Source organism: Spermophilus citellus, assembly GCF_964194105.1.
Source record: "Spermophilus citellus genome assembly, chromosome: 3".
NCBI lineage: Eukaryota > Metazoa > Chordata > Mammalia > Rodentia > Sciuridae > Spermophilus > Spermophilus citellus.
Window position 1 is genome coordinate 202139103 of NC_138184.1, and position 27554 is coordinate 202166656.

At 36.5% G+C, this 27554-nt stretch overlaps 1 protein-coding gene across 1 annotated transcript; it reads left to right on the forward strand.

The window, feature by feature from the left end:
• Window positions 1-9429: 9429 nt before the first annotated feature.
• LRRD1 (leucine rich repeats and death domain containing 1) lies at window positions 9430-23542 on the forward strand (the record flags this gene model as incomplete). The annotated part of the gene is made up of 5 exons (XM_081287301.1): window positions 9430-11346; window positions 14851-15049; window positions 19365-19526; window positions 22612-22729; window positions 23359-23542. The coding sequence occupies 5 exons, from the start codon at window positions 9430-9432 to the stop codon at window positions 23540-23542; spliced, it is 2580 nt and encodes an 859-aa protein (XP_081143427.1).
• Between the last annotated feature and the right edge of the window lie 4012 nt (window positions 23543-27554).

Sequence of the window (27554 nt, forward strand, 5' to 3'; positions counted from 1 at the left end):
AACAGGAATCTTCTTTCAGCCGTTTATTCAGGTCCTTGATATTTCTTCTTCTTCCCTCGGATGCCCCTCCCAGCCTTAATAAAGCATCCCAAGCCCCAATGCGAAGCTGCTACGGGGAGCTTTCTCATAGGGTGTTAGAAAACCATGTGCCAACTCTCCCAAATAAGGAGTTGTTTGTTACAGACCACAGCGGAGCCAGCGCCATCTTGTAATGGTGACCACAGTCCGCAGAAACAGCTCACCACAAAAGTAGTTAAAATTGTAAGGAATAATACAATTAAATTAATTAAAGTTAACGATGGCACAGGACTGAGGCAATGCTGAAGAATGTGTTTTGAGTGGTACTGAAAATTGGTTCAATCTTCTGATAAAGCAGTCTAAAAATATGTTTACTCCTTTTGACCTGATGATCCCCTGTGAGGACAACCTAGGGATGAAACTGTTGCTCCCATTTTCTCATTTACAGTGCTTAACTGGTACAATTCCCCCTGCTTTCTTAGGAAGTAAATTGTATGTCCTACAATTGCAAGGGGAAGAGAGTTTTGTAATAGTACCATAAAAATGGAAAATTTTACTGTTAAAAATGCAGTATATACAAAGCAATTATTTTTAAAACAACTTGCCCAGAGCATAGCAAATTACATAGTTGTTGCAGAATTATGTAATCATGCCATTGCTAAGATTTTGATATGGTTTGTCCCCTCCAAAACTCTTGTTACAATTTAATCTCCATTGTGAGGTATTAAGGAGGGCAGAAACTTTATCCTACTATGGTGCTTAGAGGTGGGGCCTATGGAAAATTATTAAAATTAGATGAAGTCATCACAATGAAGCCCCCCCAATTGAATACTGATGGCTTTATAAGAAGAGGGAACAAGCCAGGTGTGGTAATGCACACCTGTAATCCCAATAGCTTGGGATGTGGCTGAGGGGTTAAATGCCCCTGGGTTCAATCCCTGGTACAAAAACAAAGGGACGCTGTGAGACCTGAACATAGACACAATATGTGCTTGCTCCCTGTTTCTTCCATATCTTTTTATAGTTGTAGATAGACAGCATGCCTTTATTTGTTTAGTTTTTTATGCCATGCTAAGGATTGAACCCAGTGCCTCACACCTGATAGGCAAGCACTCTGCCACTGAGCTACAGACCCAGACCTCTTACATATTTTGCTCCATCCCACCTCAGTACTCTGCCAGCAAAGCCATTACCAGGTATGTCCCCTTGACCTTGGACCTGGACTATGAACCAAAATAAATCTCTTTTCTTTATAATGCACTCAGTCCATGATATTGTATTATTATTAGAAAACTAGGACAACCATGAACTCATTATAAGAGCAAATACAGCAAGTATAATCTCAAACCAGTAATTAGCAAATTGTTTGTTGACTTTTGGAATCTGCTATGTGATTTTTTCTTTTTTTTGGTGCTAGGGATTAAACATATGTGATGTTTTAATAGCATGTATCTCAGTTATTTTATAGATGCTGATGATTTTGTTTGTAATTACTGAATATGTATCTATAGGACAATGGAAAGGAAAAAACCTGAAAAGATAAATCATCTTCAGATAGAAAAATGAATGAATAATTCTTACCCAAGTGTCAAAATATGTGCCATCTTTCCTTTCTTGATTGTTTGCATTCAATTAATATTAAATTTAGTTTTGTACAGCTAACCACTAAGACAAAGAAAAAACCAGCCTAGGTCTTTATTTCAGCCAATTCACTAACAAATAATTAACTATGTAATTAAAAGTTGGATTTTATCAAAACTTTGGCTTACATGTTATTCACTATTTTTAAATTTATGACTGTTCATCTACCAGATAATATTTTATGAAATATAATAGTTTAAAAAGCAGTAAAATTAACAACATTCCCCCTTCCTTAATTATAATCAGTCATTAAAATGAATACATCATTTCACATTTACATTATTATATACCAAGGAAAGATTCAGAAATAGAAAATTTCCAAGATAGATTAAGCACTATTTTAGGAGTTACCATGACAAAAATATTTTTGAAACTTTCAAGTTCTAAATAAAATTTGAGACAATACTTAGGTAACAATAATCCCACAAGTCATAAACTTAGTATTTAAGCTCTTTCTTAAAAGGGCAAAATGTGAACCAGGAATGGTGGCTCACTCCTCTCATCTCAGCAGCTCAGGAGACTGAGGCAGGAGGATCTAGAGTTCAAAGGCAGCCTTAGCAACAGCAAGGTGCTAAGCAACTCAGTGAGACCCTGTCTCTAAATAAAATACAGAAATAGGGCCTGGGAGGGGGTGCTAGGGATGTGTCTCAGTGATTAAGTGCCCCTGAGTTCAATTACACACACACACACACACACACACACACAAAGGAGTAAAAGGTGAAAAGAAAAGGGAAAAAAGCTATTCGTATTCTAAAGGGGGTAATACAGATTTCCAAATCAAGATTTGGAATCAAGATTTGTTTTTCCCTTCTCTCCCTATCCTGAATAAAGGGGGTAAGCACCTTAAGTAGCAGCTTTTAATGCCCTTTGTTTAAAAAAATAGTAATAATAATCCACAGACTTCTGGAACACTAACATATTTATTTCCAAATAGTTACCAAGTTTTGTTAGACAACAGGCAAATGAAAACCTTGCAAATTCAATCCACATGAATAGCACACTAAAAGGAAGTATCATTGTATTTCATAAATTCTCCAAAGTTAATTGCATTATTTACCTTTAAATTCAAAACTGAAATTTGGGGGTGATGTGAACTATTATGGTGATCCAGACTCCAGAAATTATTTGAGAACAAGTTGGAGGTGCCTGGAAAGAAGACTAGGAAAAGCCTTGGGCCAACAATCCTATTAACAAGGAAGGCTGTCTCTTTATCAAGGTGGCAGCCACCAAGCCCAGGCAGTCTCTTGCCCTGCAGAGAACAAGGGCTTCTGCAAATGCAAGTCAAAAATTAAATGAGGCATTGAAGATGTCCTAACACTAAGAATGATAGTAGGGCTGGGGATGTGGCTCAAGCGGTAGCGCGCTCGCCTGGCATGCGTGCAGCCCAGGTTCGATCCTCAACACCACATACAAACAAAGATGTAGTGTCCACCGAGAACTAAGAAAAATAAATAAATATTAAAATTCTCTCTCTCTCTCTCTCTCTCTCTCTCTCTCTCTGTCCCCCTCTCTCTCTCTCACTCTCTTTAAAAAAAATAAATAAAAAAAGAATGATAGTAGAATGAATCAGACACCATTACCCTATGTGTCCTAACACTAAGAATATATTAAACATCACCTTGAAATGTTGATAGTGATATGTGCTCATTTCTACTTTTCATCAAAAATATAAATTCAGTCCTACCAGCAATTGTATGAATGTACTTTTTCCCCACATCCTCACCAACATTTATTGTTGCTTGTATTCTTGATGATTGCCCTTCTGACTAGAGTGAAATGGAATCTCAGAATAGTTTTTGATTTCTGGTAGGTCTGCAAATTGGTGCAACCACTATGGAAAGCAGTATGGAGATTCCTAAGAAAACTTGCAATGGAACCACCGTTTGACCAATCATCCCACTCCTACATTTATACCCATAGGACTTAAAATCCGAATACACAGCCACATCAATGTTTATAGCAGCTCAAGTCACAATAGCTAAACTATGGAACCAAACTAAGTGCCCTTCAACAGATGAATGAGTAAAGAAACTGGTATATATACACAATGGAATACTCCTCTTTAAAGAAGAATGAAATTATGGCATTTGCCAGTAAGTGGATGGAGCTGGAGAATATTATTCTAAGCAAAATAAGCCAATCCCAAAGAACCAAAGGCTGAGTGTTTTCTGATATGTGGATGCTAATTCACAATAAGAGGGGGTAGAATAGAGGTAATTTGAACTAGACAGAGGGGATTAAAGGGGGATGGAGGATGGGGGTAAGAATGATAGTAGAATGAATCGGACACTATTACCCTATGTGTGTATATGATTACATGACCTGTATAATTCTACATCATGTACAACCGGATAAATAAATTAGACTCCATTTATGTATGATGGGTCAAAATGCATTCTACTTTCATATATAACTAATTAAAACAAATATATATACACACATATATATAACTGGAAATAGGAAATACACATTTTATTCTAATGCTAACATCGTTGAATATAGAATTTGCATATCATAGATAAATGCACAATTCTTCAAATGAAAAAAATTTAAATTCAAGTGACACTTTAAAATACTTTATTTCAGTTGGGCTCAGTGGTGCGTACCTATAATCCCAGTGGCTCAGGAGACTGAGGCAAGAGGATTGCAAGTTCAAAGCCAGCCTCAGCATTTTAGTGAGGCCCTAAGGAACTTAGCAAGACCCTGTCTCTAATCTAAATGAACCCTGAGGACCGAGCAAGGGCTGAGTACATGGCTCAATGGCAGCGCCCCTGGATTTAATCCCTGGTACCAAAAAAAAAAAAAAAAAGTATTTCTTTCATACTAAAACTTGTATTTATTTACTCTTGTAATCAAACAAAACCTTTTTAAGTTTTTCCCCTAAGACCTCTATATATACTTCTTCAATTACATGCTCATATTTTATAAATGGTACATGTTTCTGATGAATATTGTATTCTGGTTATATTGGGCTGGAACTAAATCTTGTTGTAACCCTGACTTGTCCAGCTGTTTAGGTGATGGGAACAAGGAGGGTCACAATTACCAGCGCAGCTTCTTCAAAGCGCAATTACCTCTCCTGGCCCACACTCCCCAATAAGCCGCTAGGGCAGGTCTGCTTCCCAAACTCCAAACCGTCGAGGTTTCAGGGATGCCTTTTAAATCACCGCACGATGTTCACCTCCCCGAGAGGAGCGTGCTCGGTTATTCCTGCGCCCAGAGGGCTCGCCCTCAGGCGGGTTTGTGGTTTGGAAGCCTGACTGTGCCTGAAGAGTGACTCCCAAGTAACCAACATAAAGGAGGGTGGACTCCGTTAGGTTCGGCTGCAGAGTGCAAAGCTGAGTCCTCCGTCACTAGGTGTCATTTTCACTGTGCCTGCACCGCCTGCTGTTAATCATGTTCGCAGACTCCGCAATCAGGCCGGAAGATAACGTCCCCTGAAGCACCTGGGACAGCGACGAATCCCACGAAGCCGTGCTCGGGTGGCTTAACCCGGGACCCTGAGGACCGAGCAAGGTCGTGCGTCCTGGCTGCTCGTTAGAACCTGCTGCCCGGGCTACCCTTCAGACTGACTAAATCGGCCTCTTCTGGGCGGGCTGTGAGTCTCCGGGGAGATTCCAGTCAACAAACTGAGGACTCTGACGCGCCTTTGGGGTCCGCCACCGGCGGCCGGCGCACCTCCCTCCTGGGGAACTGAACGCGGGCCCCCGCGCCTCCCGGCGGCCATCCTCAAGTGACCCAGGGCCAGCTCACAAACGCGCAGAGGGTGCGGCTGAACCCCGGCCCGGCCTCTCTGGGTCTGGGCTGTGGGAGCCAGGGCCCGAGCCAGTGTCTGGGTTGGGCAGCCGCCTCAGCCATTGCTGCCATCGCCGACCCTCTGCCAGGCGCGCCCCCTGCCGACCCAGCGAAGGAGCCGCGGCGGCCCCAGGAGCCCCAGGTGAGGCCCAGCACTGCCACTTACTTCCTCCCTCCTGGGACCCCCACCTAGGTTCTCTGCTTTCTCCCAGCTCCTCCGACACTCACTCCCCTCTTCATGCTTCTGGGCACCTCTTCTCACGTGTTTGCATTCTGCACCCCGCCCCTCTATTAAGTGGCCTTCCCCCCCACACCCCTAGGAAACAATTTGCTGATGCTGCACAATGTGAAAAAGTCTGTGGCTCCCTGAATGACCATGTCTTTAGGATAAGCAATAAATTTCATAGGGTCTTTATTTATCTTATACTAATATTTGTTAAAACAGAGTTTAGATCGAGTTTCCTACCGTATTGGCAATATTGGTTTTTTGAATGATATTCTTTTTTTTTGGGGGGGGGCGGAGGGACAGTGTGTACTGGGTATTGAACTCAGGGGCACTCGACCACGGAGCCACATCCCCAGCCCTATTTTGTATTTTATTTGGAGACAAGAGTCTCACTGAGTTGTTTAGCCCCTCGCCATTGCTGAGGCTGCCTCAGCCTCTGGAGCCACTGGGATTACAGGCCAGCACCACCACGCGCAGATAAATGAGACTCTTTGAAACTTGTGAGAATTAACAGATTAAGACTTTCTCATATACATTTACAGAATGTTATTTAGCTGTGTAGCCTTTTTAAATGCTTGTACGGAAATGGCTAATTGATGGCACCTCTTTCAATGGAGTATTTTTCTGCCACGAAGTTTTTCAAATGATGTTTTCAAATCAGTGCATGTTAATGCCTACATATAGTCTATAATGATGGAAATGTTAGATATATATCCACACTGCTCAAAAAGGAGTCACTCACCACTTGTAGCTATTCAGCACTTGGAATATGATTGGTGTGATTGAGGAGTTGAATTGTAATTTTATTTAACTTTTAATTAATTTCAATTGAAATAACCATGTGTGGCTGCCTTATGGGACAATGATGCTACCTATTAAAGTCTCAATTTCATCCCAGAAAAAAAAGGTATATGGGTAATATTCACCAATATTTATCTCTAAGAAGTGGCTAAGGGTTTAAGAAGAGGACATCCTATTTGCCTCTCCAGCATCTGATCTTCCTTTGGATTGCTTTATCTCCCCTATAGAGCTCCTGTGATTTAGGGGAAGCAAATGCTAGCCCAGGCTCTAGGATGAGCCATATAGCACTATCTAAAATGACAGCATTATTCTAGTTTCCAGAACCAGTCATTGGTTCAGGGTTGGGTATGTAACCTAACTTGGGCCAATGGAACAAAAAACCTAATTTCTTGACTCTCTTCCAATTTTCCTTGTCTTTCGAAGGACAAGGATAACGCCCCCTTCCTTAGACAGGCTTTGCTCTGAGGTAGAGGCTGGTTTTTCAATATATTCCTGGGTATTTGATATTTCTTGTTGATTGTAAATAGTGCCTTTTTGAACTTTCATTTCCTAACTCCCTTTTGCTAGTATAAAATTGGGGTTATAGCTCAGTGGTGGAGCACTTGCCTCTCACATGTGAGGCACTGGGTTCAATTCTCAGCACCACGTAATAATAAAGATATTATGTCTATCTACAACTAAATTTTTTTAATAAAAAGGAAATTGACTTGTATTTACTTTGTATTTAGCAACATTACTTAATGTTTTTACTGATCTAATAATTTATCTGTATCTATTGGATTTTCTATTTTATCTGTGACTAATGACAATTTTATTTCTTCTTGTATAAACCTTAGACCCTTTATTCTTGCCTTATGCCACTGGTTAAGATCTCAGTACAATGTGGACTAGAATTATGAGAGCAACCTTTTGGTGGTTCAAAGCTCAAAGAAAAGCTTTCAGGGCTCTGGTTGTGGCTCAGTGGTAGAGCACTTGCCTGCATACCTGAGGCACTGGGTTCAATTCTCAGCACTGCCTATAAATAAATAATAAAATAAAGGTCCATTAATAACTAAAAAATATTTAAAAAAGAAAAAAAGAAAAGCTTTCAGAGTTTCACCTTGAGTATAATGTTTATTACAGAATTTTAATGGATTTTTTTTAGTAGATTAAGGAAATTTCCACCTATTCCTAGTTTGTTATAAATTTTCTTTAAAATAATGAAAATGTAATTTATCGGGCTGGGGATGTGGCTCAAGCAGTAGCGCGCTCACCTGGCATGCGTGCGGCCCGGGTTCGATCCTCAGCGCCACATACCAACAAAGATGTTGTGTCCGCCGAGAACTAAAAAATAAATATTAAAAAAAATTAAAAAAAAAAAGAAAATGTAATCTATCAAGTGCTTCTGCATATATTGTTGTATTATATGGTCCTTCTCTTTTAATTTCTTTTTTGTTTGTTTTGATGTAGTATTGAACCCAAGGCTTCATGCATGTTAATAAGCACATGCTCTGCCACTGAGCTACACCCACAGTTTCTCCTTTAATCTCTTAATGTGGCAAATTACATTCATTTTCTAATGTTAAAATGCAATCTTGCATTTCTGGGAAAAATTCAAGTTAGTCATGAAATATCAGCCTTTTTATATATTACTAGATTTGTAATATGTAGAACAGTTTTTTAATGATTAGAATTTTTGCATTTTTGTGCTTGAATAAAATTGCCTTTTTCATATCGTCCTTTTTAGGTGCTGATACCAAGATTACTACCACCTCATTAAAAAACCTGGAAAAAAATTCCCTTTTTGTATTCTCTGGGAGACATTAAAATATATATATTTATTTTTTAGTTTAGGTAGACATAATATCTTTATTTTATTTTTATATGATGCTGAGGATTGAACCCAGTGTCTCGTGTATACTAGGTAAGCATTCTACCACGGAGCCACAACCCCTGTGCTCTGGGAGACTTTTTGAAATATTAAAACCATACCAGTTGAATAGATAGGATTTAATATACAGAGTTGCTTACAAGAATATGGGAGAACTGAGAAGGTAAATAGTCATACTAATAGTTCTGTTACTGCAAAAATTATAAATATAGGAAGTAACTACCATGCCAAGGCATAAAGGGATTCCTACAAAAAACATCCTCTTCCTTAAGACGTTTTACTTCCACCCATTGGAAAATTGCCATAACATTTGAATTTGTTAGAAAAAGGCACTTAGTACCACATGTAAACCTCATATTCACCATGTGAATGGTAGTTTCTACATGCAACACAATAGGCCACTGGCTATCCCTTTTCTTTCTTTCTTAATATTTTTTTAGTTGTAGATAGATATCTTTATTTATTTATGCTTAGGATCGAACCCAGTTCCTCACACATGTGAGGCAGGCGCTCTACCACTGAGCTAAAGCCACAGGCCCTCCCTTTTCTTTAAAAAATGTGCTAAATTCTCTCAGTGCTTTATGTCTCCTTGTTATTTTCTTTGATCTTTTTCATTCTTTTTCTATAATTTTAATGTGATTTCAAGAGTAACGTGATAGCTAGGGAGGATCACAAGTTCAAGGCCAGCCTCACCAACTTAGTGAGGGCCTAAGCAACTAAGCAACACCCTGTCTCAAAATAAAAAAATAAAAAGGGCCAGGGATGTAGCTCAGTGGTTCACCAACTCTGGGTTCAATCCTTGGTACCAAAAAAAAAAAAAGTAATATGTGATAAAACTTATACAATCAATAAACTATCTTTAACCAGGAATCATATATAAAATAGTTTGTTATGAATGTATTTTATATTTATTAAATTATTCCTGTGAAATGAAATAGTTGTGTTACAATTCATTTGTAATTTTGACATTTATTATACCTCTTATTTTAATATCAACACTTGTTTTGTAGGTTCAAAGAAAAATATCTGAAAATTACAGTTATAATCTTGAATTGGTACAAAACATACCAGCAATAAGATGTCTGAAGAGGAGGACACTTCAGCAGAAGTAGAAGATATCATTAATCCATCAAGGCAGTCAGCAGAGGAGCCTCAATTCATTAACAAAACATCAGATGAGTTAAATGAAGCTTCTTACTACTGGAAACCTTTCAACCAGATTTATGAAACATATCCTATAGAAAATACATTACAGTCAGGTTCTTCTTCTGAAAGCAAGACTAACAGAAATGAAGAACAAAAAAATTTGGAATTTTCTCAAACAAGAACTAGTGATGCCGGCCTACTGTCAAAACCAGCAACTTCACAAAGTTCATCACAACCCGTAACTGAGACAATTTCCGACTATCAGGTTTTCGTTCACTTCCAATCTCATGAAAAAGCAGAAAAAATTAGTTCACAAGTCCCTGAAGAAAATCAGTCATCTGACCTTAAGTCAGATGACTTTACGCTTAACCTTGAGGCCAAGGGTTTACAAGAATTCCCTAAGAACATTTTAAAAATCAAATATGTAAAATATCTGTACTTAGACAAAAACCAAATAAAAACTTTTCAAGTGGCAGGCTCAGGTGACATGCTAGGCCTTGAAATTCTGTCCATGCAAGAAAATGCATTATCATCACTCCCACCTGAAATTCAGCTACTTTATAATTTAAGAATATTAAACGTCAGTCATAATCAAATATCACAAATACCTAAAGAAATTTCACAACTTGGGAATTTAAGGCAACTCCTTTTAAATAACAATTACATTGATAATTTTCCTTCTTCTGGTTTAGAAAATCTTAAAAACTTAGAAATTTTAAATTTGGGTAAAAATAAGTTAAGACATATACCAGACACTCTGCCTAGTTTGCAAAACATGAGGGTGCTCAATCTGGAATATAATAAATTAACAATATTTCCTAAAGCTCTATGTTTTCTTCCAAAATTAATTTCACTAAATCTTACTGGAAACCTAATAGGCAGTTTGCCAAAAGAAATTAGGGAACTTAAAAATTTAGAAAAACTTTTATTAGCTCACAATAAACTTACCTTTTTGGCAGTGGAAATTTTTCAATTACGCAAAATAAAAGAACTCCAACTGGCTGACAATAAATTGGAAGATATTTCACACAAAATTGAGAACTTCAGGGAACTGAGGATTCTTGTACTTGATAACAATTTACTGAAAAATATGCCAGAGAAAATTTCCTGCTGTGTGTTGTTGGAATGCCTTAGTCTTAATGATAATCAATTAACAGAACTTCCTAAGAACATCCATAAGCTTAAATATTTAAAAATACTCCATGTAAACAGAAATAACATAGTAAAAATAACTGAAAGTATCTTTCATCTTAATAATTTACATAGCCTGGAATTTTCAAGAAATATAATCACACATGTTCCCATTGAAGTAAAAAACTGTAAAAAAATTACTAAGGTTGAATTGAGTTATAACAAAATAGCATATTTTCCAGCAGGACTCTGTGCACTAGAGTTACTTTATTATTTGAGTTGTAATGGAAATTCTATTTCAGAAATACCCGTGGATATATCTTTCAGTAAACAACTGCGTCATTTGGAATTTAATGAAAACAAACTCCTCACATTTTCTGAGTACTTATGTTCTCTTATTAATCTCAGTTACCTGGATCTTGGTAAAAACCAAATAGGGAAAATTCCATCATCTATTTCCAATATGGTATCACTCCACATACTTATTTTATGCTCTAATACCTTTGAAACTTTCCCCAGAGAACTGTGTACTTTAAAAAATTTGGAAGTACTTGATCTTTCAGAAAACCATTTACAGACAATACCTTCAGAGATATGTAATTTAAAAAGAATCCAGAAATTAAACTTCTCAAGCAATCAATTTGTATATTTTCCTATCGAATTGTGCCAACTTCAATCACTGGAAGAGCTAAATATAAGTCAGATCAATGGGAAAAAGGTAAGAAACTGGTATTTTCGACTTTGTGGGGCAAGAGGGACTAGAAGGGATCAGAATCTAAGGTGTAATGTATTTTCATATACATGTATATTCATATGCATGTGTTTTAAACAGAGTCAAAATGCTTTATTTTTTTAAGAATAGAGTCCATCCAATCCCCACCAAAACATGGCTTATACTTCTCAACACAATCACTTTATAGGAAAATATTTCATTAAAATGCAGTGTGCAGGGCTGGGGTTGTGGCTCAGTGGTGGAGTGCTTGCCTTGCATGTGTGAGAAACTGGGTTTGATCCTCAGCATCACATAAAAATAAATAAATAAAAATGTTGTGGGCTGGGGTTGTGGCTCAGTGGTAGCGCGCTTACCTAGCATTTGTGAAGCACTGGGTTTAATTCTCAGCACCACATAAAATAAAGGCCCATCAACAACTTAAAAAAAATATTTTTAAAAATGTTGTGTTCATTACTAAAAATAATATTTTAAAAAATGCAGTGTGCAACAATGCTGACAATTTTGCAGATTTCTTTTTATTTCAGTTTACTGTAAAATAAGCTTTAAAGTTATAGATGTCATATAAATACTGTTGAAAATCTTTAAAAAAATTTTTTTTGTAATTGTAGATATACAGAATGCCTTTATTTTATTTCTTTATTTTTATGTAGTGCTGAGGATTGAACCCAGTGCCTCACGCATGCTAGGCAAGTGTTCACCACTGAGCCCCAGCCCCAGACTGTTGAAAACCTTTAAAGTGGAGAAAATTAAAAAAAAAATCATTGCACATTCTATCACAATAAAACTACTGGCATATGTTGATTCAACTTGACTGTTCCCTTAGGAAGATTTCCCTGAAGAATTTTTAGGACATGTTTTTATAGTTTAGCATTTCATTTTACTTATATTTGAAGAATAAATTTTATGGAAGTATTTTTTTTGGTGGAGGGCAGTGGGGATCGAACCCAGAGCATTGTGCAATCTGAGCATTCTTCTACCACTGAGCTGTACTTCTAGCCCTGGAAATACTTTTTAAAATCAAAAATTTACTGATAAACTTTAAGATCTCAGTAACCACAGCGATTTTCTGCTATTGCTAATTCTGTATGATTATACAAATCAAGATTTCCCCAAAGTCTGTTCCTAAAAACCCTAGTTCCAAGTACTTTTTCTGAAAAATAAATAAATATGTAAGTAAATAAGCGGGGGATGTAGCTCAGGACCTTTAAAATGGAATGAATATCTGTTAATCATCTGCTAATTCCTTGAGTAATTTATAATCCTCTCACTCTTTCCTCCTGGATCTTACTTGTTTCTCCAAGGTTGTGTCCGAAAAATTCTCTTTTCTACTAACTCTTTAATCTCACCACACATGCTGTCATTTACCTGCACACAACCCCATATCTAGCGGGTGCTGCCTTGACCCAGTGCTCTAGTCCCATGCTTTCCAATTTCCTTGCCACTGACTCTATCCTGGCCTGAGGTTATCACTTGCTTCATGCCTCTATTACACCAGAAGCCTCCTGGCTATCTTCTCTGACGCAATCTCCTTGTTAGCAGGCCTTGTGGAAACTATCAGACTTCATTCCAGAGAACTTTTCTTAATGTATGATAACTGCCTTTTAGGAATCCAGGATGACTACTTAAAGTGTGTGGTTGCCAAAGGCACCAGTCCACATCTTTGCAACATCACTTCAAAGATCTCCAGATAGGAAAAAAAAAAAAGAATATATATATAAATATATATATAACAAGAAATATATATAAATATATATTACAAAAACTCCTCAATAAGAATATCCTGTGTGGTTGAAAATATCATTTTGATAACCCCCTTGAGTTATCAAATGCCCAAAAGATTAATTTATCTAACAAATGATCTCTTTAAGAATCATCTAATGAAGATGCCTCAGGTTAATCAAAGGGCTTTTATTTTGCTAAGACAAGGATGCCCAACAGGAATCTTTTAACAGTAGTTCTATCCTCACATAGTTCTCAGACACTTCCTCTAATAAATATTGAACAAGTAGTTAAAGAATCTTTATTTGAAGGAAATTCTACCTATGATGATCTAGCCTCTTCTCCATAGGCTAGCCAACAAGTCTTGCAATAGCCTGTTTCAGTGCTCTTTATCCAAATGTATCTTCCTCTGCTTCCCATCACATCTCCTTACGGATCAACTTCTCACTTGCCTTTTTTTTTGTGGGGAGGGATGGGTATTGGGGATTGAACTCAGGGGTACCACTGAGCCACATCCCCAGATCTATTTAGTATTTTATTTAGAGACAGGATCTCACCGAGTTGCTTAGTGCCTTGCTTTCGCTGAGGCTGCCTTTGAACCCACTGGGATTACAGACATGTGCCACCTCCTAAGCTCACTTGCCTTTTTTATGCATAATATTTGTATTGCTTTAACTGTCCTGTAACTTCAATCCTATTCATTCTTTTGTGGTGCAGGGGATTGAACCCAGGGCCTTGAGGCAAGCACTCTACCAACTGAGCTATATCCCCAGCCTCCATTCTTAAGAGGCTATTCAAGTTTCATCTTTTACCTGAAGCTTTCCTTTAGTTCTCTAATTTATACTGATTCGCCGTCTCTAAATGTTCATATACCTGTTATTGCTTGTACTCTTTATTTTTAGCACTGGACTATTTGTTGCCTGATTGTTTCACATGTATATGTTTTGTTCCCTGGAGCAAAATTTAATCTTCTTAAAGTCAGTGAGTGTGCCTTAGACGACTACTTCCATATGTGGAAGTGCACTTAGCACAATATTTATTATAAACCTCATTTTTCAGGTATTTATGAGGGACCTACATATTCAAAATTCTTTTATTTACCTATAGAACAAAAGCATTCACAATGTCCTTATTCTTTCTAAATATGCATATTTGCTTCTTTGTTTTATCAGTATCTCAATATATACTGTTATTTCACAACACTTTTTGTACAGGAAATTTTATCTGGGCCATAATGCCAGCTATGTGACTCTGTTATTGAACATTTACTGAAAATGCATTGTGCTTGGAAACACATACACAAAAAGTATGAAGCATGCCTTTCATGTCATTTAAGGATCTAAGGAAAACATACTAGTAAACAGTGGAGATGATGAAAGTAAGGATTAAAGAGATCAAATGTGAAACAGAGTAGTTGAGACAGACTTCAGGAAGAAAAGAAGCCAAAGCATGGTCAGATTTAGGAAGAGAAGAAGGGACTGGGAGGCAACGAACACTGAAAGTTGGGAGAGTGAAGAAGGTGGTTAGCCAGTCACAGGGTTGAATTGGTAGCTTTGGTCAGATTACGGAGGTACTTGGATATCTCACACTATCTTGTGGATTTTTAGCTAGGAGGGGGAGTCACAAAGAATCTGTGACAGAATGAAAATATCTCCTTTCTAAAACAAAAAACAAAGAAATAAAACTCGCTCCTTGCATTTGATTTTTAGAAAACGTTTGTCATACAAGTCTTTATGGATTAATGAACCATAATTGTTTAATCTGTTACAGTTAACAAGACTTCCAGATGAACTGTCTAATATAACTCAACTTAAAAAACTTGATATCTCAAATAATGCGATCAGAGAGATTCCAAAAAGTATAGGGGAATTGAGAAGTCTGGTTACTTTATACGCTAACAACAATCAAATAAGTTCTCTTCCACCATCTTTTTTATCGTTAAAAGATCTCAAGCAACTAAACATGAAAGGTAAGTGTCAGTCATAATCAATAAGTAGAATGTTAATGTCTGAGTTATACATTTTGCTAACAAAAAACAGAATGACAGACAACATAACACATTAAGTGCCCAGTGTAGGGAGATGGCTAGCCTCGCTACAGAAATGAGAGCAAAGTATAAGATTCAGTTCTTGTCTTCAATGAGCTTATAATCCAGTTGGGTAAGGTGAAGGCATTTTGCATTTCTATTTTGTCTTCTCTGCTTATACCCAATCATTCAGTATTCTTTTTCTGAACCTGACCTCATCCCTCCCTCTACACACACACCTACACAACCCTTAGTTCATCACTTTCTCATCATTTCCTTCTCTGCTGGCTCCCTACTCTCACTCCTGAACCCTATTAATATAAAACAATATAATATAATAGTTTATATTATAAACTAAAATTAAGAAGACATAGAATAAAAAGCATATAATTCACTCTAAAGATATCAGAAAAGATTTTCCAAAGTATAAGGAATAACTAGATTGATAGTTTTCTTAACAATTTTTATTATGGAATATTTCAGACTTTCAGAAAATAATAAATTTTTATGTATATTCCCAGATACAGGATGCTAACATTTTGTAATATTAACAATGTATAATATTTGAGACATTTTTATTGTTAAGACATAGAGTTGACACTTTTTTGTGCTTCTTCTAAATGATAAGTAACTATTACACTGAAATTGGTGTGTATCTTTTTTCAGCCATATTTTTATACTAACATTTCTCCATCAAAAAAGTGGTACCTAGGGCTGGAGTGGTGGCTCAGTAGTAGAGCGCTTGCCTACCATGTGTGAGGCACTCTCAGCACTGCATTTAAATAAATAAAATAAAGGTCCATTGGCAACTAAAAAATATTTTTTTTAAAAGTGGTATCTTATTGAATTTTTAAATCTTATTAAATTGTTACTATATAGATCACTCTGTAACTTGAATTTTACATTCATTATATTCCTTTTTTAATATTTATTTTTTTAGTTGTAGTTGGACATAATATGTTTATTTAATTAATTTATTTATTTTTATGTGGTGCTGAAGATCGAACCCAGGGCTTTGCACGTTCTAGACAAGTGCTATATCGATGAGCCACAACCCCAGCCCACATTCACTGTATTTTTAAAATGAATCTATGTTAACATATATAAGATTCCTTCTATGCTGTGTAATATCCAATTGAATGTTTACATAACAATCCATTTTCATGTGGTAGACAACTAAGTTATTTCCAATTTGTTTGCTTTTACAAACATTCTTGTACATTTTCTCAGTATAAACTGCACCAGTTTCTCTAGGGCATAAAGTTATAACTAGAGTGGCTGAATCTGAGCATATGTACATCTTCAAACTTATCAGATTTCAACAAATTGATTTCCATTGTGGTTGTACCAGCTAATCACGTGAACAGCTGAGTATGAGATTATGTCTTTTAGTTGGACATAGCTTTTACGAACAGTGCTCCACACCTTATTAAATTTAGAGGATTTCCATATGAAAAACAATGCTTGTATTTTTGCCGAACAGTACCAGTAGTAGAGTACCCTACTCGTGGTGCACCAATATGTAGTCCCATGTAATGAAACTGACATTGGTCTCCTGGAGACTCAGAACTTCCAGAGAAAGCTAGCTATCCAGCTATGCATTGGGGCATTTCATAACCATTTCGTTCATAGCAACTTATAATGAGTCTCAATAACTCAATCCTGCATTGAGGTTTTCTTCATTTGTATTATGACAACATTTTACTGTATTTTAGGGAGTTTCTTTATTTTGTTCAAGTGTAGGACAAACTCCATTCACCTGCTATTTCGGCATGAGAAACAAACAAATAAACAAAAAAATACAAAAACAAAAATCCTCCAGAATTCTCTGGCCTATTGGAGAATTATCAATTGGAAGCACAGTACTCTGGCAGCTTTTTAGTTAGGACAGCGTCAAGAGAGAACAGGAAGGAGTAGTGTTTCTTTTTCTGCAAGTTTGATCAGCTCTCAGTCTCCATCAGAATTAAAAAATATTAAAACCCATGTCTAGTCAAAGAAACTAAAATATCTGAAACAATTTTGAAAAACAAAATGAATGACTCACATAATGTGATTTCAAGACTTATGCAAAGCAACATTAGTGAATATGGTGTGGTATTAACATGACAATATTTGAGGTAAATATTGATGGAGCAGAACACAGTATAGAAATAGACCCACACATATGTGTTGAATTGATTTTTTAAATGCACAAAAGTAATTCAATGGAGAAAGAACAATATTTTCCACAAATAGGGCTAAAAAATATGTGTCCAAAATCCTAAAGAAAATAAAACAAAAACCAACCACAAAAAAACTCATCCATACCATGCACCATAAAAAAAGATTAACTCAAAATGAATCACAGACCTAAATGTAAAATCTAAAACTACAAAACATCCAGATAAAAACAGAAGAAAAATCTTTGTAACCTTAGCAAAGCTTTTTTAGCTACAACATTAAAAACACAATCTACAGGGGCTGGGGTTATGGCTCAGAGGTAGAGTGCTCACCTAGCACGTGCAAGGAACTAGGTTCGATCCTCAGCACCACATAAAAACAAATAAATAAAATAATGTTATATATTAAAAAAAAAACAAAAACAAACACAATCTACAGCAGGGGATGTAGCTGGGGATGTAGTTTAGTGGTAGAGCGTGTTTGCCTGGCCTTGAGTTCAATTGCCAGCAATGAAAAAAAAATCATCATATATAAATAAAAAGAATTCATATGTTGGATTTTAGTAAATTAGAAACCTCTGCTCTTCAAAAGGTATTATGAAGAGAATAAAAAGAAGAGAATGAAAAGCCACAGATTGAAAGAAAATATTTGCTGAATAAATTTTTAAAAATAATTTGAAATTAAGGCAAACAATTCAAAAAAATTGGTATAAATTTTGAACCAGTATATAATGAACAATATAGATGAATGGAAAATATACACAAGAAAATATTCTCAATTTCATTAGTGTTAGAGAAGTGCAAATTATAATGAAATATTGCTATTAGAATAGCTAAAACAAAACTTGACAATACCAAGAGCTGTCAAAATATGGAGTAACTGCAACTGATATATTGATGGTAGGAATTCAAAATGATATAATCACTCTGAAAAACTGGTAGTTTCTTATAAAATTCTATGGACACGTACCATATGACTCCCACATCTTGATTTCTAAATACCATTCTTCACTAAAAGGAAACAGGTTTTTAAATTCATACTTATAAATAATATATATTTAAAATATATAAATAATATAAAGGCAAACTTTATGTCTTCTAAGTGATTATAAATTCTGTGTTACTATAGTTTTACTTTTTTTGTGAGTTTTATACTGAATTAAGGTGGTATTGAAAAATTTTATTCAGGGAGGTGGAACTTAATACCTTTGCCCTATTGAGGATGGTCAATCCTTAATGACTCATCTTCAAAAAGTAGAGTATGGAAAGGAAAAATAAATCATAACATTACATTGGAGAAACTCAGTAGATACTATGTTAGCCAATGACAGAGGTTAGTGATGTCATGTGGAAATCAGGTACCCCTGATACAATGTGATGAGGTTACTTCACTTTTTTGGTATTCTTTCCCAAACCCCAAATGCTGTCTAGTCATGAGAAATGTATCAGAAAATTCTAACTATAGAACCTTCTACAAATTTCCTTACCAGTACTCCTCAAAACTGTTAGGTCATAAAAAAAAAATACTGAAAAACTGTCACAAAGCAGAGGGACTAGAAAGACATAAATATACGCAATGTGGTATCCGGGAATGGATTCTGGAAAAAAAAGGCCATGGATGGAAAAACTAATATATCCAAAAAGTCTGGAATTTAATTAATAGTAATGCACCAGTATTGATTTTTTTAGATTGGATAGATGTAACATGGTAATACGAAATAATGGTAGAAGAAATGAAAATAATGAGGAGTATATAGGAACTCACTACTATATAGCTTTTCTGCAAATCTAAAATTATTCTAAATAAAAGGCTTATTTTAAAAATTACCAACATACTTACTCTATAAAGTCCTTTACTACCTTGGAAGGACTCCTGACCATTTTACCACCCACAGAATAAAAAGGCATCACTGCTGTTCCTATACTCCCTCCTTTTCACTTGTAGCACATGGACATAAGTAAGAACTCACAACTTACAAGCACTGTGAGAGTCCTCTTATACTTGCCAAGACAATAGATTCTTCACAAATAGTTGTTATTTGTCTCCATAGTTTTAATTTACAGAAAGGTATAATTAATTATACTTTTTATTTAACTAGGAAATAATCTGACAGATCTGCCCAGTGCCATTTGTAGTCTTCTTTCCCTGGAGGAGATAAATTTTGATGACAATCCTTTGATGAGACCTCCCATGGAAATCTGTAAAGGGAAACAGTTGCATACTATTGCAAGCTATCTACAGAGGGCAGACGAAAGAGATGGTAAGTGATGAGTGATTGATTTTCTTGTAAGTAATTTTCTGGTATTATCTATAAATTAAAAGATAGCCTACTTTGGAGACTATCAATCTGGCAAAGACATTAGCATATTTATCATTTTTTGAAGTTTAGGAGTTTATTTTAAAAATTTAGATTATTTAATCCAGGTCCATATACATCATGCCTTTGAACAGGGACATCCATATGGGGTAAAAATAACATAAGGTATAAAAATGTTGATTTTCTTTTTTTCCTTATATCCCTATTTTTTTTTCCTTAACTTCCCTCCCTGGGAGCAGCGTTAATTAGAAATGGTGATATTATTAAGGGGGTGGGCAGTTACTTATCCATTCACCTTAACGCCCTTCAGTAGGTTTTTCATTATGGTTGTGGCCATACTCAGAGAATCCATATATAGACTTCTTTATTTCTGATCTGTTTTTACCAGATAGTTGTTCTAAAAGACATATTTGCTTTGAAGGAAGTCCACAGATCATTTCCATTGCGGTCAGTTGGTGTGGGGTCCACTTGAACAGTCTTCATCCCCTCTGTCCTGGAGCACTCCATTGTATTTTCTAATTATCTCCAAGAGTAAGTCCATATCCTTTAAATCAGGGACACTCAACCACTGAGCCACATCCCCAGCCCTATTTTGTATTTTATTTAGAGACAGGGTCTCACTGAGTTGCTTAGTGCCTCGCCATTCCTAAGGCTGGCTTGAACAACTCCTTCCCTCAGCCTCCCAAGCTGCTGGGATTACAGGCCTGCGCCACCATGCCTGATTTAAACACCCTCTCATTGGACTAGATGGAGCTGGTTTCTCCAAATCCCTGGGAAGGAAGCTTCACTGTCCAGTTCTCTCCCTGTGGTTAGGTTCCTGACAGTTAGGCTTTTCCTTAGGACTCTCTGACTTTGTGACTCATTATCACCCCTTAGAGTCAATTCAGATTTTGGTCCTCCAGTTTTACTGTTATAGACCAATAACTATTGATCCAGATTTGGGGAATTTGAATGTTTGACACTGTCCCCCAAATCATTTTGTCATCTACCTTGCCTACATAATCAGGAGCCTGTACAAGCATACTCATCATCTAGAGAGATAGTTCCTAAAAAGGTATAGTCCTTTTTATGCCACCTTTTACATTCTTGTACATGGCTTACTATTCAGAAGCTTTTGCAAGACTTAGACCTCATTGATGGAAGAAATTCAAGTGACAAAATTAAAAGTCACAGTAGCTGTCTTTAACTTGCTGTGCAGGGTGATTGTGCTAATTAATATTGTAAAAAAGGAGTCATTTTATGCTGATGCTATTAAAATAAAATAAAGGTTCAGGGTTTCCAAGGATCCATAATGTATTTCTATTTTGTATCATACTTTAGAGAATGGCTTTCAAGTCACATGATTGAACCTCCTTGCTAATATTCCATTTCTCAAATTCTTGAGGAAGAATCAATCTAGTCTTTATGCAGATAATGCAATAGTCCATAAGCAATGGCTTTTGAGCAAAAGTCAGCAAAAAAACAAGACAACCCCCAATATTCATCTCCTTTCTCTGTGCTCAGAGAGCCTTCATACTGCAGGATTGGCACACAGCAAGGATAGGAAGTCAGAATGAGATATATATTTATTTTGCAATTAATCAATCATGGACTCAGTCCCTCTTTGAAATTTTTACTCAGGGTACTGGAATTTTCTCTTATATCATTAGAATAAAACCTACCCTGAGGGATTAGTAGTTATGTATATAATTTTTAAAAATACAGCATATTTGACATAATTATAGGGGCTGGGAAATCTCTCTCTCTCTTTTTTTTTGTCCTGGGGATTGACCCAGAGTGCTGTACTACTGAGCTAGATCCTCTAGTCCTTTTTCCTTTTCTTTAATTTTTAAATTTTTTTTAGTTGTCAATTGATCCAGATTTGGGGAATTTGAATATTTGACACTGTCCCCCAAATCATTTTGTCATCTACCTTGCCTACATAATCAGGAGCCTGTACAAGCATACTCATCACTTTATTTATTTATATGTGGTGCTGAGAATCAAACCCAGTGCCTCACACATACTAGGCCAGTGCTCTACCACTGAACCATAAGCCCGGCCCCCTTTTTCCTTCTTATTTATCTTTTCATTTATTTATTTTTGAAGCAGGTTTTCACTAAGTTGTCCATGGCTGGCCTCAAACTTGAGATCTTCCTGCCTCAGCCTCTTGAATTCCTGGGATTATAGGTATATGCCACTGTACCTGGCTCTAGTTCTTGAAAGTTCTCATAGTACAATGATCAACAAAAAAAATGAATCTAGTTCAAAGTAGTTGGAAGCTTTAAAAAAAACCCAACAACTAAAAACACTAATATTTAAGCCAACATTTACTAAATAAGTGATGTGAATATGTTGATTTCCATTTCACAAATGCTTGGTAGGCTCTTTCATTTAATGGAATGAGGCTGAAAAAAATTAAAAGTAACAATTATTTTAATTACTAATTAAGAACATTGTTTTACACACACACACACACACACACACACATAGGCACACATATATACATATTTGGTGTATGCATATATATGTATACATATATACATGTATATGTATATTCCATATTTATAGCAGATATGATCTTCGTTTCTCAAGATGTGTGGTTCATACATAAGCACATAAAAAAGAGTCAGAATTGAAGCAAGGAGTCAAATTCACTTAAAATCCTGAGAGAATTAAAATACACAGAAGTCATTTGAAGTTGGGCTGAGGATATAGTTCAGTTGGTAGAGTGCTTGCCTTGCATGCACGAGGCCCTCAGCTCAACCCCCAGTACCACCAAAAAAAAAAAAAAAAAAAAGAAGAAAAAAAAAAGAAATCACTTTGAAGTTGCTTATAATATCCTTTAAACAAGCATTTTAAGTTGTAGGATTTTTCAGATTTTAGAATAGAATAGATGGTTCAAATTTCAGTACATTTTAGATCTGTATCTTAATTTTTTATTTTTGGATACATTTCATAGAAGCACAGAAAATAAGTAAATATTAACTCAAAATAGAGTGTATTTTTCCAAAGAAATAGCTTATTTTTCTTTTATATTCAAATATAGAGAAAATCTTAGAGAAGACATTCAAGATAGTTGCCAACAATATTACTGAAACAAATTTTGAATTTTTGTGTCAAAAACTAAACCTGGTAAAATCAGAAAATAATATTCCTACAAAGAGGTATGTATGATTGACAACATTTGGTACATGTTTAGTCTCATATTCTGATTTATGTCATATTGATGTCACATGGTTTTGAAACTTTTATTTTAACATAAACTCTAATTTGCTGTAAGAGATTGATTTTAGTTTATTATGTATTTGTGATCCATGTTGGGAGGCCTATAGTGTAATTAAGAACAAGGGTCCTGAGGACAAACTGCTTGGCTTTTAATCCCAGATGGCTTCGTGACTTTGGACAAATCCTTTAATTTCTCTGTGCTACAGTTTCTAAACTGGTAAAATAGATGCAGTTACCTAAGAGCACAGTCATGAGGATTAAGTGAGTTCCAGCTATAAAGCATGTGGTATAGTATTGTACTAATTTATAGTGAAGAAAAATTGACAATTATTATTTTGAGATCTTGAGAATTAAATGTAAATTGTTGACTTATTATAAGAAAGCAAGATATAATATGGGGCTAACATTCACTTTCTAAATGCCAACTCTGTACTAAACCTTCATGTAGTCTGTCTTCCTCAATTAATTTCAGATTCACTTTCATCTGGTAAATTGATTTGAATAGCTGTCATTTAAAACAATGTTCTTAATTAGTAATTAAAATAATTGTTACTTTAATTTTTTTCAGCCTCATTCCATTAAATGAAAGAGCCTACCAAGCATTTGTGAAATGGAAAACAGAAAATAACTTATCGCTAACTACTGCTGCTTTAAGAGACCAACTAGTTCGGGGACTAAATATGATAGGAGCATATGACATTATGGACAAAATAACAGCTTTAAATCTTTTTACATGTGCAATTAAATTCTAATCAATGGACCTATAATAAAAGTTGAAAACTGGATTTTTGAGCCATCTTACTTCATTTTATCATATTTGCATGTCATATTTCTTTTCATGCATTCTTAAGTTACTATAGTTTATGACTACCACTCTAATGTTGTCTTAATAAAATATTACAGATAATGTTTTACATACTTGTTCTGTTGCCATAGAGTGGCATATAATTCCATTAAAATTATTATATAATGTTTTCATACAATGCAAGACTTATAGGTAATAAGGATATTAGTAACTTCCATTGAATTTAGAAAGCACAGAAGTTTCTTATCAGATGCTGGCTTAAAAATGGCAATGAATACATTGCCCGCCCCTTTGCTTCACTAGGAATAAGATTGCTTCATTAAACAAAAGTTGGCTTTAGGGCCAAGAATCCTCTTTAGTTGAATGTGCAGGTGCAAGGCAACAGACTAAGACAGATGGAGTCTTGGTGTATCAAACATAGCTTGTGGTAGTGTGTCTGTCAGTTTTTTGTTGCTGTGAAGAATAAAAGTTTATTTTGGCTTATCATTTGAGAGGTCTCAGCCAATGCTCTGGGCCCAAGGTGAGGCAGAGCACCACACAGCAGGAGGATGTGGTGGAGAAGAGCTGCTCAGTTCATGGCAACTAGGAAGCACTGTGAGAGAGTGAGAGAGCCGGAAAGGGACAGGAAGAAGCCAGGGACAGAATATATAATCCCAAAGGTGACTCTCCAGTGACTTACTTCCTCCAGCCACATTCCACCAGCCTGCAATTCCCACCCAATAATCCATTCAAATGGATTACTCCACTGATTAGGTTAAAAGTCTCATAATTTAATTATTTTTCTTCTAGCCTGAGGTTTTTTTTTTTTTGGGGGGGGGGGTTAGTCACCTCATTTCCAAAACATAACAGTGTTTCAAGAGCTTCATGGGGAGATAAAACATTGATTATACTTTTCGGCCCCCAATTCAGCCACATCTGAAGCTAACCGTACTCTTTAAAAATAATTTTTATTGGTGCATTATAATAATAGTGGGATTAATTATTTTAGTTGCAGAGCAGACTAAACAAATGTTAGCTACAGGGTAGCCTGAACACTCAACCCCCATCTGTCTAGTTCCTTATCACTTGTTTGCCTCAAGTCTGAACACTCAACCCCACTCAAGGCTGAACAGTCGACCCCCACCCGTCTGGTGCAACAGAAACCCACATCTAGCCCCTGCCTGGTCTGCCTGAAAGCAGAAGATGACACCCTTAGCAACTACTGTATAATCCAATCACTGTACGCCAAAAAAGCAGCTTGCAGACCCAGAGACCCCATTAGATTTGGCTATAAAAACTCTCTCCTGCCGGGCCCCCTTCTCTTGGTCTCTCTCCTCTCTCCCCTCTCTCCCTCCCTCTCTCTCTCTCTCTCTCTCTCTTCTCTTTTCCTCCAGTCAATCAGACACTGCCGTAATAAAGATATCTTGGTTGCTCCTAGTGTTATGATCACTTTCTTTTCAAATTATGCCATATTTGTACATGCATATAATATAATTTGAACAATCTAATTGCTAGTATCGTCCCTTCCCCAATCTGCTTACTCTACTCTAGTGATCTCCCTTCTACTGTTATTATTATTATTATTGTTATTATTATTTTAATTAGTGCTATATATATATATATATATATATATATATATATATATATATGACTCATTTTGGTTTATTCATACACAGACATAGCATATTTTGGTACATTTCATTCCCCAGTACTTCCCCATGCCCTCTCCTCTTTTCTCCCTCTCAATCTGCTTCCTTTACTCTATTAGTCTCACTTCTATTTTCATGAAATTCCCCTCCCCCATTTTGAAAATTCCCCCCTTCCCTGCCCCACCTTCTTCTAGCTTCTGCATATAAGAAAACATTTAACTTTGATTTTTTTGAGTCTGGTTGATCACTTAGCATGATGTTCTCCAGTTCCATCCATTTACCAGCAGATGACATAATTACAGTCTTCTTAATGACTGAGTAAAACTCTATTGTGTATATGTAGCACAATTTCTACAAGAAATGTTAAAGCAAAAATGGTATTTTCAGCTATAAGTCTGAATCTACACAAACACATGAAGAATCCATTTGTCTGTTGAAAGCACCTAGGTTGGTTCCACAACGTGGCTATTGTGATGTACACTGCTATAAACATTGATTTGCACATGTCACTATATTATGTTAATTTTTTAAAATATTTTTTATTTGTAGTTAGACACAATACCTTTATTTTATTTATTTATTTTTATGTAGTTCTGAGGATGGAACCTGAAAGGTTAATAAAATAGGTACTTGTCACTCCGTTTTTCTGTATGCTTAACAAAACACTGTTGAAATCCTGAGAACTGTTTGCTAATCTTGTTCCCAGAATGTGCTGTCCCCAACTGCCAAATTGCAGGATGCACTCCCTCACTAGGTTGCAGGCAAACTGCCTACTCGCCCTGACCCGTCAATGAACTTCCCTCCCTGCCCTCTCCAAGAAAAGTATATAAGCTCTGCTTAAGCTGTTCTCAGGGCTCTATCTCTCTTTGCTCTAGTGAGGTCTGAGCCCCAGCATGCTGGTCCCCAAATAAACCCTCTTGCTGTTGCATGAGGCAGTCTCTTGGTGGTCTCTTCCTCCGACGTTTCGCCGGTCCCTTACAAACCCAGCACTTCACACATGCTAGGCAAGCGCTCAACCACTGAGCCAAAACCCCAGCCCATTATGCTGATTTTTAAAAAAAATATTTGTTTGGGGCTGGGGATGTGGCTCAAGCGGTAGCGCGCTTGCCTGGCGTGCGTGCAATCCGGGTTCGATCCTCAGCACCACATACCAACAAAGATGTGTCCGCCGAGAACTAAAAATAAATAAATAAATATTAAAAATTCTCTCTCTCTCTCTCTCTCTCTCTCTCTCTCCTCTCTCTCACTCTCTCTTTTAAAAAAAAATTTGTTAGTTGTAGATGGACATGATGCCTTTTTGTAAATTTATTTATTTATTTATTTATTTACTTATTTATTTATTTTATGAGGTACTGAGGACTGAACCCAGTGCCTCACATGTATTGGGCAAGCACTCTACCACTGAGCTACAACCACAGCCCTGTGTGCTGATTTTTAAAAATTAATTTATTTATTTATTGCCTGAGAGATTGAACACAGGGGTGCTTAACTACTGAGCCACATTCCTACCTTTTTTTTATTTTTTATTTTGAGACAGGGTCTCGGTAAGTTGCTTAGGCATTGCTAAATTGCTGAGGCTGGCTGTGTACTTGCAATCCTCTTGCCTCAGTGTGAGGATGGCCTTAGGCCTGAGCCTAAGCAGCTCCATTTTTAAAAAACCTACAGTTTAAAAACTCCAGTCTTATTAGCACACCCAACAGAGCCCTCCAGTATGGCCTCAGACATACTTACTTCCCCTCATCCTGATAAACAGAGTGAAGCCTTTGGTAGGCTGTCCTGGCCTGAGAAGAGGGAACAGTGAGAAGATCAGGGTGGAGACCACCAGACCAGATGATTCTGACCCCAGAGTAAATGATGTCATGGAGAAATCTGGTGGTAGCTGATAAGGATTGAAAGGGGGATCAAAAGCCCCCAAATTTATTATAAATAATAGAGCTAATGAACAGGGATTCAGCCAGCCGAAACAAGGATGCACTCGAGCTGGAGAGCCTGATGAGGACCTGGACTGACATCCCATCACTTGTCATCATTTTCCTGATCCTTTGTGTGATCCTCACCACTCTCAAACTCTACCGCCTCATCTGAACCCTAGGGAGAACCACAACTTCTCCCTTTGACCCTCTCCTCAACCGGTCATCCACTCCACACCAGGAGAAGCCTGCCTTGGTTCCAGACCTAATCACCATGGTCTGAGTGTGCATCTGCTGGACTTAAAGTCTAGGCTTAAGACTTTTGATCTGACATTTGAATTTAGCACGAAGAGGGAATGTCTGTCATTAGCCTGTCATGATAAAGTGTGTTTGCAGTACTTAGAATTAATCTAAATTGTTT